General features: G+C 43.0%; 1 protein-coding gene across 2 annotated transcripts in view; it reads right to left on the bottom strand.

The window, feature by feature from the left end:
* Window positions 1-15,677, bottom strand: part of LOC115134610 (LHFPL tetraspan subfamily member 6 protein-like) — a 30,949-nt gene extending 15,272 nt beyond the window's left edge. Inside the window, exons 1-3 of one of the 2 annotated variants that reach the window (XM_029668778.2) lie at window positions 15,403-15,677; window positions 9,382-9,448; window positions 4,975-5,534 (exon numbers count right to left, since the gene is read on the bottom strand). In XM_029668778.2, the coding sequence (XP_029524638.1) occupies window positions 4,975-5,359 (385 nt within the window). In that variant the 5' untranslated portion in view covers window positions 5,360-5,534; window positions 9,382-9,448; window positions 15,403-15,677. The remainder of the gene's footprint in view (window positions 1-4,974; window positions 5,535-9,381; window positions 9,449-15,402) is intronic. The other variant, XM_029668777.2, reaches the window with a different exon arrangement.
* Window positions 15,678-17,140: the final 1,463 nt, after the last annotated feature.

Here is a 17,140-nt window from a genome sequence, read left to right as displayed (position 1 = left end):
AGCAGAAATCCACATTAGTACTAAGTGCATATTTATATACATTTTCCATAGAAAAACTATTTTTTGAGAATACACACAATATAGCACTATGTGCACATTCAGATGGTCGCTGGTTTCTGTATTACAGTTCTACCAATTACTTATACCACTTGACCTATAAGGTCAAGATCACTCCACCCTCTGAGGATACCGTAAATCATAGTTGGTGGCAGCATCAGGCTGTGGAGATTTTTTTCAGTGGCAGGGACTGTGAGACTAGTCAGGATTGAGGAAAAGACCAACTGAGCAAAGTACAGAGAGATCCTTGATGAAAACCTGCTCCGAAGCAGTCAGCACCTCAAACTGGGGTGAAGGTTCACCTTCCAACAGTACAACAACCCTAAGCACACAGCCAAGACAACACAGAAGTGGCTTCGGGACAAGTCTCTGAATGTATTTGAGTGGTCCAGCCAGAACCCAAACTCGATTGAACATCTCTGGAAAGACCATTAAAATAGCTGTGCAGCAACACTCCCCATCCAACCTGACAGAGCTTGAGAGGATCTGCAGAAAAGAATGTGAGAAACACCCCAAATACAGGTGTGCAAAGCTTGTAGCGTCATACCCAAGAAGACTCGAGGCTGCAATCGCTGGCAAAGGTGTTTCCACAAAGTACTGAGTAGAGGGTCCAAATACTTATGTAAATGTGATTAGTTTTGTTTTTTTATACATTAGCAAAAATGTCTAAAAACCTGTTTTTAGCTTTGTCATTATGGGGTAGTGTGTGTAGATTGATGAGGGGGAAAAAAAACAATTTAATCCAATTTAGAATAAGGCTGTGACTTAACAAAATTTGGAAAAAGTCAAGGGGTCTGAACACCTTCCGAATGCACTGTAACATATTAAGAACAAGTTGATTGACAACATCATGAAATATTAGAAGAATTGAATAAACCACCTTTGGGCTATGATAAAAAAAAAATATTCCTCTTGGTTCAAAATGACCCCAGTCGGTAGTTTGAACATTAATGCATAGGGTCAGCATACACAGCTCTCCTTTGCCTAGCTTGAAGTAGCTTCATTCGAGACGATTTCATATTTTGCGCATGCTTATTGCCTAGACATGTTGTGTGGGTATTGCCCTGGGGTAAACTGTGTACATTTGGGTGTCTCCATAACTTGGTGGGGCCTTTGAACTGAACAAAGCTAGATAGTGAGCAAGAAGACACGTTACCTGATAAATGGACACTTTTGCACCTGAAACTATTTTCCAAGTTTAAATAACATGACACCTCGTTTGCAACGTCAGAGTGGAAGAGTGGTAGAGTAAAGGTGGGTGGCGAGAATGAGAAGGAAAGGAATTGTATTCTTTCTGAAGTGGATCGGGAGAACCGAGTGGTTGCAATTTGCGAACGACCAGGGGACCTAGAGAAAGTTCCCACATTTCACATTCTACTGACAATTCAAGGTTGTGGTACTTTGAATCACATGTATTGTTCAGGAGTGGCATGGAGGGATGAAACCGTATCTTGGCACATTGATAATGATGACCACTGGTTTGGGATATAGCCTGGCTATTGATAAAGCATCATCTCGTCATGTTGAAAAGGTGTGTGTCCAGTATGAGAGTGGTATTGTTTGCGACTACTTCATGACAGAATACATCCAAAATGTCCATCGACTCGGCGCTTGTTCGAGGTCAATACGGCTGTGTACTCGCCTCACGGACAAATAACAGGCAAAAGCACCTGTCAAGCTGCACTCAGCTCTGCTCACCCTGTTATATAGACAAACAGGATATTTGAATTACACGGTGGAGGGTCCATTAACCAAACACTGGCACTGGAAACATTTGATCTGTTGCCACAGCACATTGGGCATATAAATTATTGAAATTATTTCCTTGAATAGGCTATTAGGCCTTGTATAAAAAACATTATACAAATAAATGACCTATAGCTTTTACTATAGCTAATATTATTGTTTGTAGCCTACAAGGTCAAGGCACATTAGCAGGCCAGTAATATGGTGTATTTGTTCAGGATGTATCAGCAAACAAAAACATGCTAATATAGGGATTTCTAGTTGCATTATCAGCGAGATAGCGGAGGAAGTTTTATCCATAGTTTCCGCGTTTGACTTCCTTGCTTTAAAAGCATTTAAAAATGAGGTGGATAGGTTTTTTCTTGTGGAAGAAATACGACAGTTTACTCCCCACCTCAATAGAAATCCCTACATTAGCATGTTTCTTAGCTGATTCATCCTGAAAAAATGCACAATCAGGCAGGCTATTAGCTATAATGCATAGGCTGTCATTTGCATAGAATAAAATTGACTTTTTAGAGCTACTCGGAGGTTATTTGTGAGTAAATCTAGCCTCAACGCACATCACTGGCATGTAAGAACCAGTGCATGGACCATAGAATAGAAAGAAAAGACCAGAGAACAGAATTTAGGATGACAAACAGTCTCCCAGCAGCAACTTCAATTTTCACTGAGGTGTGAAGTGAGAGGTGTGAATTTCCTTGAATACAATAATGGCAGCAGAGCACCAAAAGCCTGCTTCCCCCTCCCAAAGGATGAGGCCTCACACCACTATGCAGAGGCCATCAAAGTACAGTTACCCTCTGTCAAGAGAGAGGGTATTAACCCAGAATACTGGACATTGAGGACACCGAGACAGACTGTGTCAACCTGTACAAGTCTGGAACAGTAATGTGAAGGGAAACGTCAGACCTTTATTTTCAGCAGGCTTTTCACAGGATCAGAGAGAGAGAGTGCTACCGATATCCCCCCAATAGAATCCCCATACTTTAATGACGACAGTTTCTACAGCCTAGAGGGGAGATCAACCATCTCCAGGCCCAGGGACATGTACCAGTCTGTGGTGATCTAAATGCAAAAACTGGACAAGAACCTGACACTCTCAGTACACAGGGGTATATAGAAACCTACCTGGGAGGTGACAGCATTTCCTCCCCAATATGTCACAACTATGAAAAAATAAAAACGGTCACAACTCCTGCAACTCTGTCGCACGACGGGTCTGTACATAGTCAATGGTAGGCGTCGAGGGGACTCCTACGGTAGGTACACCTATAGCTCATCTCTTTGCCTTAGTACTGTAGACTACTTTATCACCGACCACAACTCAGTCTCTCAGGGCGTTCACATTTAGCCAACGAACACCCCTATCAGACCACAATACTATATAGTAATAAATATATGAACTATAATAATCACAATCTACTTGAACAGAGCAATACTTATGAAGCATCAAAGCCGAAAACAAACTGCATGCTGCTAAGAAATGCTATAGATGGAAGGAGGGTATTGTAGAAGCCTACCAAAAAATGATTGGCCAACAACAAATCCAATTTCTCCCAGACAACTTCCTGGGCAAAATATTTCACTGTAATGGTTAAGGTGTAAACTTAGCGGTAGGAAGCATGAACAGTATATTTGACCTAACAGCTAACATATCAAATTTAAATTCAAGCATAAAACCTAAGAAAACTTAACAATGCCAAATGGTAGAAAGAGGAGGAAGGGAAGCGCTGCTAAGGTACATGATAGTACATTTTGGTAGATAGAAGGTGCTCTTTGGTAAAAAAGGGGTAAATTGGCCATCAAAAAGAAGGGAGGACCAAGGCACTCTTTATTTAATTAATTAAAATGCCTTTATTAGTACGGCATGTTCAATAGAAACAACTTCTTTTTTTTTTTTTTTTTAACCGGCGCGTTTCGGCTGCATGGCCTTCGTCAGGGAGTACAAAAAAAAGAAAGACAATGTCCTCTTTTGAACAGCTTTTCCAATTAGCCCTAATTGAAAGGGGGAGTGGTTACAAACTTGATTGGACACACCTAGTAAGAAATACTATACACTTTAAAATGTGAAATACTGTAGCTGTTTTATCGTAAAAATACAACTCCAAGCTAGAAGTATCAGAACACTAAAAGGTAGTACTAACCTTAAATATGACTGGGGGAAATATCAAGAATAAGAAAGCTAAATATTCCATAGTACACTAGAACACAGCAAAACATGAACAACAGTCTAAACATAGCTGAGGGAAATTGAGCAAAATGTCTACTAGATGACAGAAAATGGACCCATCATGACCCTATAGGAAGGGAGAGAAATCCATATCTTCATTTAAACCCGGGTACTTAGTGGCCTGTAGTTTGTAAATCCAAACACTTTCCCTTTGGTTTAATTGTTTAAGACTGTCCCCTTTTCTAATAGAGGCCAGAATATGATCAATACCCCCCCCCAAAAAAAGATTTCATACATTTTGAAGGCTGAAACAACTAAATGTGGAATAAATCAAGGGATATGAATACTTTGATGGCACTGTATGTACCAAAGACATGTTAAATCAACTTTGTGTTTTTCTTCCATGTGTAATATGCGGTAGGCTATGTATTGTACAACGGCACAATCATTATTTAAATGATATATTTTTTTAAGAGCAGATCATGACTGCCGGTGGGACATTAATACTGTCACCTCAAAACTCCAGGGTTCCTCCAGAAACTCATTGCTACATTGAACCATTAAAGGATCCACCAAGAACCCCACAACTAACTGAAGGTGCAAATATGAACCATTAACTGGCAATGGCTCCTTGAGGATCTCCAGGGTTTCTTGAGTCGACACTAATTCTAAGAGGGTACTCGTTCTTTCAGCAAAACAAAAAAATCCCATGACTGAAATTCAAGTTAACCTCCCCTTTCATGTAAAAAAAAGTAATGACCATCATGCTTTTAGGGAAAGATTAACATTTTGTACATGTACTTAACTACTAGTTTGATGAATTCCAGTCCTTTTACATTTTAAAATGTAACAAAAACCTATTTGGAGAACTTTAACCCGCCTTCATCCATCCATCTATCCCCAACCCACCCACCCACCCATTCATCGTTCCATCACTATCCAATTTTCAAATCACTTAAAAAGCAACAGCAGGCTGTGACTTGATGATTTTAACTTACCCCCAAAAAACTGGATGCCCCCAGCCACGCGTCCAATGGTCCTGGAGATGAGATCAGACAAACAGAATCCCATGAGGGCCGTGAGTGCCACCAGGAGCAACAGGCCACAGCCCAACCCGATTATCACCGTACAAATCCTCCATTCCAGACTAGGGATGCCCTGGAACGAGGCGTAGCGTCCACACTGCTCCAGCATCACCGTGGCCTGGCGAGCCTCATCACGCACCGGGTACGAGCACCTCCGGAAGGTCCCGAAGGAGACTGGTTTACCCATCTGGGACCCCAGGAGCCAGTAGGGCATGAAGAAACCCACGCAAGAGGCCGCCGCACACAGGAAGGAGAGCAGGGCCCACACCACGCCCGCACTTGTTAGGCTAGAAGCCATACCTCAGAATCTCAGTGACCAGCCACAACGATGACCACCCAATTTGTATTTTTTTTTTCCTTCTCTGAAGTTTATTGCTTTTTATATGGACATCAGCAGCTCTGTTGTTGATGGATAATATCCAGGTTAACACCAGCAGTGTTCCTCGTCCCACCTCTTCTCTGTGTGGTGATCCCTGGTGAGAAAGCAAAAGATTGAGAGAAAAGAAAGGGAGTTGGTGAAAGAGTGAGAGGGAAAGAGAGAACGAGAGAGAGAGAAGAGAGACAGTTGAATATTTGAGGTTCAGACAGGAATGACAACTGTACTGCTACTGGATACATGCAGGCCCACGGTGTCCGGTTTGGAGCGTGAAGTAATGAACTCTGCTGGTCGAATACTGCGTAGCAACCGAGCAGTGCCAAAAGCCCTGGTCTGCCCTAGAAAATATTTATAAATCAATTAAGATCACCCAAACAATTTTGGGCTCTAAAATTAGTTCATTATGATTAAATTCAATCCCCACTGAATTATTTTAACATTCTCTACAAATGTAGATAAATAAATAGGGATCCATTAAGAACTACAACATTTGTTGTCACACAGGACCGCGTGCTGACAGGCCAACCAGATATGAATTGGATCAGCTTTAACATTTTAAGTAACACCCCTGCAAAGCCAATATTATTTCCCAGTGAGAGGCTAGTTAAGGATCATATCACCTCCACCCACACAGACATTGTCGTGAAGAAGCTGCAACAGCGCCTTTTCAACCTAAGGAAGCTGATTACATTTGGCTTGGCCCCTAAGACCCTCGTACAGATGCACCATTAAGAGCATCCTGTCAGGCTGTATCGCCGCCTGGTACGGCAACTGCACCGCCCGCAACCGCAGGGCACTCCAGAGGGTGGTGCGGTCTGCCCAACGCATCACCGGGGGCACACTGCCTGCCCTACAGGACACCTACAGCACCCGATGTCAAAGAAATGCCAAAACGATCACCAAGGACATCAACCACCCGAGCCACAGCCTGTTCACCCCGCTATCATCCAGAAGGCGAGGTCAGTACAGGTGCATCAAAGCTGGGACCGAGAGACTGAAAAACAGCTTCAATCTGAAGGCCATCAGACTGTGAAATAGCCATCGCTAGCCGGCCTCCTCCCAGTAACCTGCCCTGAACTTAGTCACCGTCACTAGCTGGCTACCACCCAGCTACTCAACCCTGCACCTTAGAGGCTGATGTCCTATGTACATAGAATCACTGGTCACTTTAATGTTTACATAGTGTTTTACTCATTTCCTACTCTTCTATCCTACATATTCTACAGATAGAATATTTAGTATATCCGCATACTGTCCATAATGTGTATAAATCATCACGTGTATATATATTTATACTCCGGAAACCAACATTGATCGTCCTAATATTTCTATATTTCTTAATTCCATCCTTTTACTTTTAGATCTGTGTGTATTGCTGTGAATTGGTAGGTATTACTGCACTGCTGGAGCTAGGAACACAAGAAATTTGCTGCACCCACAATATCTGCTAAATATGTGTATGCGACCAATACAACTTGATTTGAATTGCCATTTCGATATAAATGTAGAGTTTACCACCCATGACTGCATTTGTTAGTGACAGAGACACGACTGTTCAATTCGTAAATGTTCAGTTCTGGACATAGTAGGTGGTGAACTTGACACTAATGGCGGTAAAAGCAAGAAAGATTGTCCAATGTAAGTAAGTTGAACTCAATGTGTCTCACCTTAGATATCTCCCTGGACTCATACGGGAGATTTTGAAAATATATGAAATCAAGGACATGTCTACTTCTTATATCTAAATTTATTTGTAATTGTATTTCACCTTTATTTAACCAGGTAGGCTAGTTGAGAAGAAGTTCTCATTTACAATTGCGACCTGGCCAAGATAAAGCAAAGCAGTGCATCAAACAATGACAGAGTTACACATGGAATAAACAAACATACATCCAATAATACAATAGAAAACGTCTATATACAGTGTGTGCAAATGAGGTAGGATAAGGGAGGTAAGGCAATAAATTAGGCCATAGCGGAGAAATAATTACAATATGGCAATTAAACACTGGAATGGTAGATGTGCAGAAGATGAATGTGCAAGTAGAGATACTGGGGTGCAAAGGATAAAAATAAAAATACCAGTATGGGGATGAGGTAGTTGGATGGGATATTTACAGATGGGCTATGTACACGTGCAGTTATCTGTGAGCTGCTCTTACAGCTGGTGCTTAAAGTTAGTGAGGGAAATAAAATAAAATAAAATCCAATTGTATTTGTCACATACACATGGTTAGCAGATGTTAATGCGAGTGTAGCGAAATGCTTGTGCTTCTAGTTCCGACAATGCAGTAATAACCAACAAGTAATCTAACTAACAATTAGTTAGATATCCGGAATTATCTAGATAAAGATATACACTGATATTGATCCTTTTCACCCAATGACGGGAGGATGAACTGGCCAGACACAGATGACAACTTTTCCTGAAAAAAAGACAACGAGAGAGGACATGGACTCTAGAACATGCAGTTGTGGAAAAGTGCTTAAGAACTAGAGGGCTGAAAATCCACCGTACCAAAATGGGCTGTTTAGCACCCCAACAACGGGTGACAAGCACAAGGCAAGACCTTGGTGAGACGGTGAAGGAACCAAACCAGGACACAAACCACAGAGTTAGAGCCGGTTGAAGGAATCACAGAGAGGGCCAGTGAACAGAGGCCGATCAGAAAGCATTCAACAGCAGGAAATTACAAAGAGGATACAGTGGCCCAAGAGAGTGAACAAGAACAGCTGGACACAGTTTGACAGTGACACAGACATGGTGCATGAGACAACACTTTCCGAGAGCGGAGAAAGCAAGTTGGAAGCCCTTGCTGCGATCATGTGCAACATGGGGCAAGGTAGATTTGGGACCCATGCCAAAAAATGACATGCACAGCGAAACAACCAAACAGGCAAGAGAGGGAGATAGCGGCAATAATAGAATACCTGAGGAGACTAAAGAAAAGGTCAACAGCAGCAGAAGAAGAAGAGGAGAGCAGAGCTACAAGGGACTTTAAGACGCACTATGACAGCAACAATGCAGCCTGAGGTGTGCTGAAAACCACTGCAGGAACACGAGGGAGAGAGCTCAGAAAAGGGCAGAAATGTAACCCCTACAAGTTCACAAACAAACTACTAGGAGACAAGAAGAGTAGAAGACTGCAATGCCCCAAGAGGGAGGTGGAAGACCACCTGAAGAAAACACACAGCGACCCACTCCAAGAACAGGATTTGGAAGAATACAACTCCTCAACCCTCCTGAACACCAGGAGGAATTTGACATGATGGAACCTAGACTGATAGAAGTGAAAGACATCAGGAAGGCACGGGCAGAGTCAGCACCAGGACCAGGACTAGGAGGGATCCCATACCAAGTGTACAAGAACTGCCCAAGACTACCAACAAGGCTCTGTAAGCTGTTGAGGGTTGTGTGGAAGAAAGAAAGAAAGAGGCGGAGGGCTTGAAGTCAGCAGAGGGATGATTCATCCCAAAGGAGGAATCCACACAAATCTCACAGCTTCTCTCTTTTGAATGTGGAGGGAAATATTTTCTTTGCCATCGTAGAAGAAGAATGACCAAGTCCCTGCTGGACAACAAGTACCGGGATACATCAGTACAGAAGGGAGGAATCCTGGGAATATAAGGGTGCCTAGAACACACAAGCGCACTAACACGGATCATCACAGAGGCATTAGAGAACAAAGGAAGCCTACAAGTAGCTGTCCTGTGGCTTGATCTTTCAAATTAAAATCACATTTTATTTGTCACTTTTTTCATAAACAAGACGTGTTGACTAACAATGCAGTGACAGAACAGGTCAGGAGCCCGCAAGATGGCTGCTATCCACTACATTGCCATCTGTACCAACACGTGGCATTGTTTGTAACTTATTTTGTACCCAATGTTGCTGCTACCGTCTCTTATGACCAAAAATAAACATCAGAACAGTGATTACTCACCAGGAACTGGCAGAAACTTTTTTACCCCTTTTTTTTCCCGTCTGACGAGCTTGACGTGAAGGACATACTGCTTTCCCCGGAACAGGTGCAAATCCCCATCATTTGCATGAAGAGAAGACAGAGAAAAAGAGGACGAAGGAAGATTAAACTACCAATGGGGAATTACATTTTTTAATATCTTATGCTTCACGTTGCTGAACGATGATGTATCAGCAGGATAGAACAGCTGAGTCTGGTAAGACAAGTGGGGCAGACTATCTATATTTGTAAACAACAGCTGGTGCACGATATCTAAGGAAGTGTCTAGGTTTTGCTCGACTTGTCATAGAGTTTCTCATAATAAGCTGTGGACCACACTATCACCTAGAGAGTTTTCATCTGTATTTATCGAAGCTTTCTACATACCACCACAGACAGATGCTGGCACTAAGACCGCACTCAATGAGCTGAAATCCGCGATAAGCAAACAGGAAAATGCACATCCAGAGGCGGTGCTCCTAGTGGCCGGGGACATGAATGCAAGAAAATAAATCAGTTAACAAATTTCTATCAGCATGTTAAATGTGCAACTAGAGGGAAATAAACTTGACCACCAACTCTCTCCACACACAGAGACACATACAAAACTCTCCCTTGCCCTCCATAATTATATCCTCCGGATTCCTGCTTACAAGCAAAAAAAATGAGCAGGAAGCACCAGTGACTTGGTCAATAAAAAAGTGCTCAGATCAAAAGCTACAGGACTGTTCTGCTAGCACAGACTTGAATATGTTCCAGGATTTTTCCTATGGCATTGAGGAGTATAACACATCAGTCATTGGCTTCACCAATAAGTGCCTCGATGACGTCGTCCCCACGGTGACTGTATGTACATACCTTAACCAGAAGCCATGGATTACAGGCAATATCCGCACTGAGCTAAAGGCTAGAGCTGCTTTCAAGGAGCGGGACTCTAACCCGGAAGCTTATAAGAAATCCCGATACGCCCTCTGACCAAATAGGCAAAGCGTCAATACAAGGTGAATGCACCAATTTGTAAGTCGCTCTGGATAAGAGCGTCTGCTAAATGACTTAAATGTAAATGTAATACAGGGCTCAGATTGAATCGTACTACACTGGCTGCGATGCTCGTCGGATGAAGCAGGGCTTGTAAACCATTACAGACTATAAAAGGAAGCACAGCCAAGAGCTGCTCAGTTACACAAGCCTACCAGACGAGCAAAACTACTTCTATGCTCGCTTCGAGGCAAATAACACTGAAACAAGCATGAGAGCATTAGCTGTTCCGGACGACTGTGTGATCACGCTCTCCTCAGGCGAGTAAAACCTTTAAACAGGTCAACATTCACAAGGCCAGACGGATTACCAGGATGTGATGAGCTGACCAACTGGCAAGTGTCTTCACTGATATTTTCAACCTCTCCTTGTCCGAGTCTGTAATACCAGCATGTTTTAAGCGATCTTGGGCACAGGGACTAAGGTAACCTGCCTAAATGAAGTGCTTTTGAAAGGCTGGTCATGGCTCACATCAACACCATTACCCTAGAAAACCTAGACCCACTCCAATTTGCATGCTGCCCTAACAGATCCACAGATGATCTCTATTGCAGTTCACACTGCCCTTTCCCACCTGGACAAAAGGAACACCTAGGTGAGAATGCTATTCATTGACTACAGCTCAGCGTTCAACACCATAGTGCCCTCAAAGCTCATCAATAAGCTAAGGATCCTGGGACTAAACACCTCCCTCTGCAACTGGATCCTGGACTTCCTAACGGGCCGCCCCCAGGTGGTAAGGGTAGGTAACAACAAATCCGCCACACTGATCCTCAACACAGGAGCCCCTCATTGGTGCGTGCGCAGTCCCCTCCTGTACTTCCTGTTCACTCATGACTGCATGGCCAGGCACGACTCCAACACCATCATTAAGTTTGCAGATGACAATAGTGGTAAGCCTGATCAACAAAGAGACATCCTATAGGGAGGAGGTCAGAGACCTGGCTGTGTGATGCCAGGACAACAACCTCTCCCTCACCGTGATAAAGACAAAGGACTACAGGAGAAGGAGGACCGAGCACGCCCCCACTCTCATCGACAGGGCTGTAGTGGAGCAAGTTAAGAGCTTCAATTTCCTTGCTGTCCACATCACCAACAAACTAACATTGTCCAAGCACACCAAGACAGCCGTGAAGAGGGCACAACAAAACCTATTCCCCCTCAGGAGACTGATAAGATTTGGCATGGGTCCTCAGATCCTCAAAAAGTTATACAGCTGTACCATCGAGAGCATCCTGACTGGTTGCATCGATGCCTGGTATGGAACTACACTACAGAGTGTAGTGCGTACAGCCCAGTACATCACTGGGGCCAAACTTCCTGCCATCCAGGACCTATATACCAGGCGATGTCAGAGGAATGCCCTAAAAATTGTCAAAGACACCAGCAACCCTAGTCATAGACTTCTCTCTGCTACCGCACGGCAAGTGGTACCGGAGCACCAAGTCTAGGTCCAAGTGGCTTCTAAACAGCTTCTACCCCCACGCCATGTGACTCCTGAACATATAATCAAATGGCTACCCAGACTAGCCTCTTTTACACTGCTGCTACTCTGTTATCTATGCATAGTCACTTTAAAAACTCGCACATTGACTCTGTACCGGTATCCCCTGTGTATAGTCTCACTGTTGTTATTTTACTGCTGCTCTCTAATTACTTGTTACTTTTATTTCTTATTCATATTTTTTAAACTTCATTGTTGGTTAGGGGCTTGTAAGTAAGCATTTCACGATAAGGTCTACTACACCTGTTATATTCGTGAGACTAACACAATTTGATTTGAAATAGGTAACTATAACAACGCAAAAATACTCCTACAGGACGACTTTGACGAGTTCATGATGAGACTCATTGTCGGGGACTACACCCCCAATTTGCAGAGGTTGGAGGTGGGGCTTGTCACCAGGTGTACAATATCTGTCCATTTTTGCTGCAGCAATCCATTTCCTTGTGAAGTCAGCTGAAAGACCAAGCAGAGGACCCACAATGAAGTCCAAGGTACGGCAACCAAGATGGATGCTTGAAGCTCCGAAAAAAAACTGGTCACGTGGGCTAGGATGACCTTTAATAAACCAAGCAAATCACAAAGCCTGGTACTGAAAAAAGGCAAAGTGGACGACAGCAGCGGTTCAAGGTGGAACGGCAGCGAATTCCACCGCTGACAGAAAAACTAGTCATGAGCCTACTCTGTGACACAGAAAGTGTTGAAAGGCGAATGATTGGATGCAGAGGGTGGGAATTGCAGGTGACCAAAGCAAGGCAGGTCCAAATGCTACGGGAATGCAAGGACGAGAAAGTAAGGAAAGCTGGGATTGAGGGCCGCACTGGGAGGAAGTGGTCAGCAACATCAGCAGTGAAGAGTTGGAAGCAAGACTACACCACAAAGACATTGTCAGAACCGTGGCCTTAGGATGCCTGGGTATTGGCTTTGTGAAACGGGTGTCCTGGACTAGAGCAAGTACATGGAAGAGAAGGGACCTCAGGCTGACAGAGATACGGTACATGGTGGAGGAGGGAGGGCAAACCATTGCAGTTGGGCTGAGGCAGCAGGGCAAGTTGACATGCGGAGAAGGAGCCAGGGAGAGGAAAATAATAAGGGCTGACATCTAGATTTCCCCCTTCTGATGACCAGGTGGCGAATCGCATCTCTGCATGTCTGGCAGACATATCAGTGTGGATGACGGATCACCACCTCAAGCTGAACCTCGGCAAGACGGAGCTGCTCTTCCTCCCGGGGAAGGACTGCCCATTCCATGATCTCGCCATCACGGTTGACAACTCCATTGTGTCCTCCTCCCAGAGCGCTAAGAACCTTGGCGTGATCCTGGACAACACCCTGTCGTTCTCAACTAACATCAAGGCGGTGGCCCGTTCTTGTAGGTTCATGCTCTACAACATCCGCAGAGTACGACCCTGCCTCACACAGGAAGCGGCGCAGGTCCTAATCCAGGCACTTGTCATCTCCCGTCTGGATTACTGCAACTCGCTGTTGGCTGGGCTCCCTGCCTGTGCCATTAAACCCCTACAACTCATCCAGAACGCCGCAGCCCGTCTGGTGTTCAACCTTCCCAAGTTCTCTCACGTCACCCCGCTCCTCCGCTCTCTCCACTGGCTTCCAGTTGAAGCTCGCACCCGCTACAAGACCATGGTGCTTGCCTACGGAGCTGTGAGGGGAACGGCACCTCAGTACCTCCAGGCTCTGATCAGGCCCTACACCCAAACAAGGGCACTGCGTTCATCCACCTCTGGCCTGCTCGCCTCCCTACCACTGAGGAAGTACAGTTCCCGCACAGCCCAGTCAAAACTGTTCGCTGCTCTGGCCCCCCAATGGTGGAACAAACTCCCTCACGACGCCAGGACAGCGGAGTCAATCACCACCTTCCGGAGACACCTGAAACCCCACCTCTTTCAGGAATACCTAGGATAGGATAAAGTAATCCTTCTCACCCCCCCTTAAAAGATTTAGATGCACTATTGTAAAGTGGCTGTTCCACTGGATGTCTTAAGATGAACGCACCAATTTGTAAGTCGCTCTGGATAAGAGCGTCTGCTAAATGACTTAAATGTAAATGTAAATGATAGGACCAGCAGAATAAAGTGTGTTTTCCGCAGCATGTACGATGTACTACCAAGCCTGACAAACCTTGTTGTGTGGGAACTAAAACAAGACCCAAACTGCACTTTGTGTGGAAGATCAGCCAACCTCGAGCAAATACTATAATCCTGCAGGAAAACACTGATGGAAGGTACAGGTGGAGACATGACAAGGTCCTGACAGCAATAACATCCCAGCTGGAGGACGCAGCCAAAAAGATCAGGCCAAAACAGAAAGGACCAGGCTTCATCCATTTTGTCAGTAGTGAGGAACAATCAGCTGGCACCCCATAAAAGTTGCATGCTGACCTCAGAAGACACCTAATCTTCCACCAGAACATCATTAACACATCACTCAAACCAGACCTGCTGATCTGGTTGAGGAGCACAAAGAACACCATCATGCCCGAGCTGACAGATCCATGGGAGGGAGAGGATTGAGGAAGTCTAAGAGAGGAAGCTGTTGAAGTACCAGGTAGTGGACGAATGCACAGACAAGTGTTTAACCGTGGAGGTTGGGGCAAGAGGCTTCCCAGGCCAGTCTCAGTGCAAGGCAGTAAGTATCTTCAGAGGAAAGGGAGCACAGAGGAATAGGATATGTTGCACAATTGGGCAGGAGGCAGAGAGGACATCACAATGGGTGTGGCTGAAGAGGGAGGAGCAGTGGTTAAACCAACCTGGCTCAGATCAGGCCTGATCACGTCGGACAGTGTAGTGAGAAGCGCCAAAACACCTAATGAAGAGGGGACCTTACCTGAGGATGAACAGCATACTCGCTGTCTGCAGGTAAAATATTCGTGTTTAGGTTAATTTTTTAAGTGTTTCACTTTTGCCTTCCACTTTTGACATTAGAGTATTTTGTGTCGATACATTTTTTATATATATTTTTTTTATACAATGAAATCCATTTCAACCCCACTTTGTAACACTACAAAATGAATTAAAAGTCATGGGGTGTGAATACTTTCTGAAGGCACAATATAGCGCTATTTAATAATGCAAGTAGCAAATCTTGACAAAGTCAATGTGCCCTTCATTTCAAAGGGTGATTAATTTCATGAGATGTAATTAACACGTTAATGTAATTAACACATAAGTAATAATTATAATACATTACTACATAATTATAATACTGCATATGGGCTATACAATTTAGACGAGCTAAGCATTACTAATAATAACCCAAGGCAATCATATCGGATATTATGTAATGGCCTGACAAGTCTGCAGTGCTTGATTCCTTATCAGAAGTTGATAAATATGACAATCAGTACCCCTCATGCATAGGCGCTTATTTTCGAGACTAACAGACATTGTGTTTGGCATTCTGTTCAAGTAACGCAAGGTAAAAACATTTTTTTGAAATCTTACGTTTAAATTCCTCAACGTTATCCCAAACGGCAGATGATAGCTGAATGTAAAAGTTCAATGGAGTTGAAGAGCCGAGCAAAAATAAAGCTCTCCTTTATCGCAAAAATATCCATGACAAACTCCCTCATTTAGACAACTGAAGTTAGGTCTGGTGTTCGGATAGGGACCTATAACGAAAAACACCTTTATCGCAACAAACAGATTAACATTCGGAAGGACGAAGGCTTGATAAAAACAATTCTGTGAGGAGTAGGGGAGAGAGGAATCTGCGAATCTCCGCCCAGTGGGTTGGTTCAGGTGATATTTATAAACCCTGAATTGCTTATTATGTAATGTCCAATGAGAGGCTTTCAAGCCACTGGCCGCCATATTGGTACTCCCTAGGAAGCGTAGTCCTCAATAGGAATGAAAGGAATTCTAAATTATTTTAATAAAAACAAACGTATTTAGGTATGTATTGTTGTAGTTTGGAGAGTAACATTAGTACTCTTTAAAAATAAGTACTTTAAGGAATATGTTTTTATATTTTTATGTATTTAACATTTTTATGTTTAGTTCACATAATATAAATTAAAAGTGTGCATTAAGGTGTCTGTAAAAGAATATACCTGGCAAAACGAATGTAGACATTAATAAATGCATTTCTATAGCTTCCAAAGTCTTTTTTTACTACAGAGGAGGAGTATCAAAATGGCTGCATGGTTGCTTCAATACATCGCCCCTGTATGTATTCTATGGTTAATACATATCAGTCTTTTAAAGTGTGCAAATTCTCTGCCTGGCTGCAAACTGGTTCTATAATCTAACCACGGAATAGGGTTTTGTAAAACCATGGTGCACATTCTGCTTGGGTAAATACACTGCTACAGATGTAGGATCTTAATTTGACCACCCCATTGCAGGATACCTTTTCTGTAGGCCTGTTTAAAACGTGTGTTTGAGGTATAAAAAAGCCTCGGGAAGTTTGTAATTTTCACTTAGAAATATTATACATATTTTTGCCTTGAGAAAAATGTATCAACCCCTATAAAATGTCCATTAATTATAATCTACATAATAATTCACAATTCCTGTTGCTGCAGGATTATTTTTCTGCTGTAGAAAACTGGCTCAAATTAAGATACTACAGCTACACTTGTTCTTAGGATAATAATAATAATAATAATAATAAGACCTGTTCTTATGAATTACAAAGAGCATTCCACTCCCCGCAATAACCATAGTTTTATATTGGCTCAATGAATGCAAAATATTTTTGCAAGCTAAAGTTAGAATTTACCTTAAATTGATGTAGCCAAGGTAGTATAAATTAGTATAACTTGCTAGTTTCCAGTGCTGGAAAAAGTACTCAATGACTTGAACAGTGGTGGGAAAAGTACTCAATTGTCATACTTGAGTAAAAGTTAAGATACCTTAATAGAAAATGACTCAACTAAAAGCGAAGGTCACCCAGTAAAATTAGTAAAAGTCTAAAAGTATTTGGTTTTAAAAATACTTGAGTATCAAAAGTAAATGTAATTTCTAAAATGTACAAAAGTAAAAGTACAAGTATAAACCATTTCATATTCCTTATATTAAGCAAACCAGACGGCACAATTTTATTTTTTGTATTTATTGGCGGATGGCCAGGGGCACACCAACACTCAGACATAATTTACAAACAAAGAATGTGTTTAGTGAGTCCGCCAGATCAGAGGCAGTAGGGATGACAAGGGATGTTTCTTTATAGCATAACAGT

This window comes from Oncorhynchus nerka, linkage group LG9a (genome assembly GCF_034236695.1).
Source record: "Oncorhynchus nerka isolate Pitt River linkage group LG9a, Oner_Uvic_2.0, whole genome shotgun sequence".
NCBI lineage: Eukaryota > Metazoa > Chordata > Actinopteri > Salmoniformes > Salmonidae > Oncorhynchus > Oncorhynchus nerka.
Note: the sequence above shows the minus strand (reverse complement) of the source record. Positions and strands in the feature narration are given on the sequence as shown.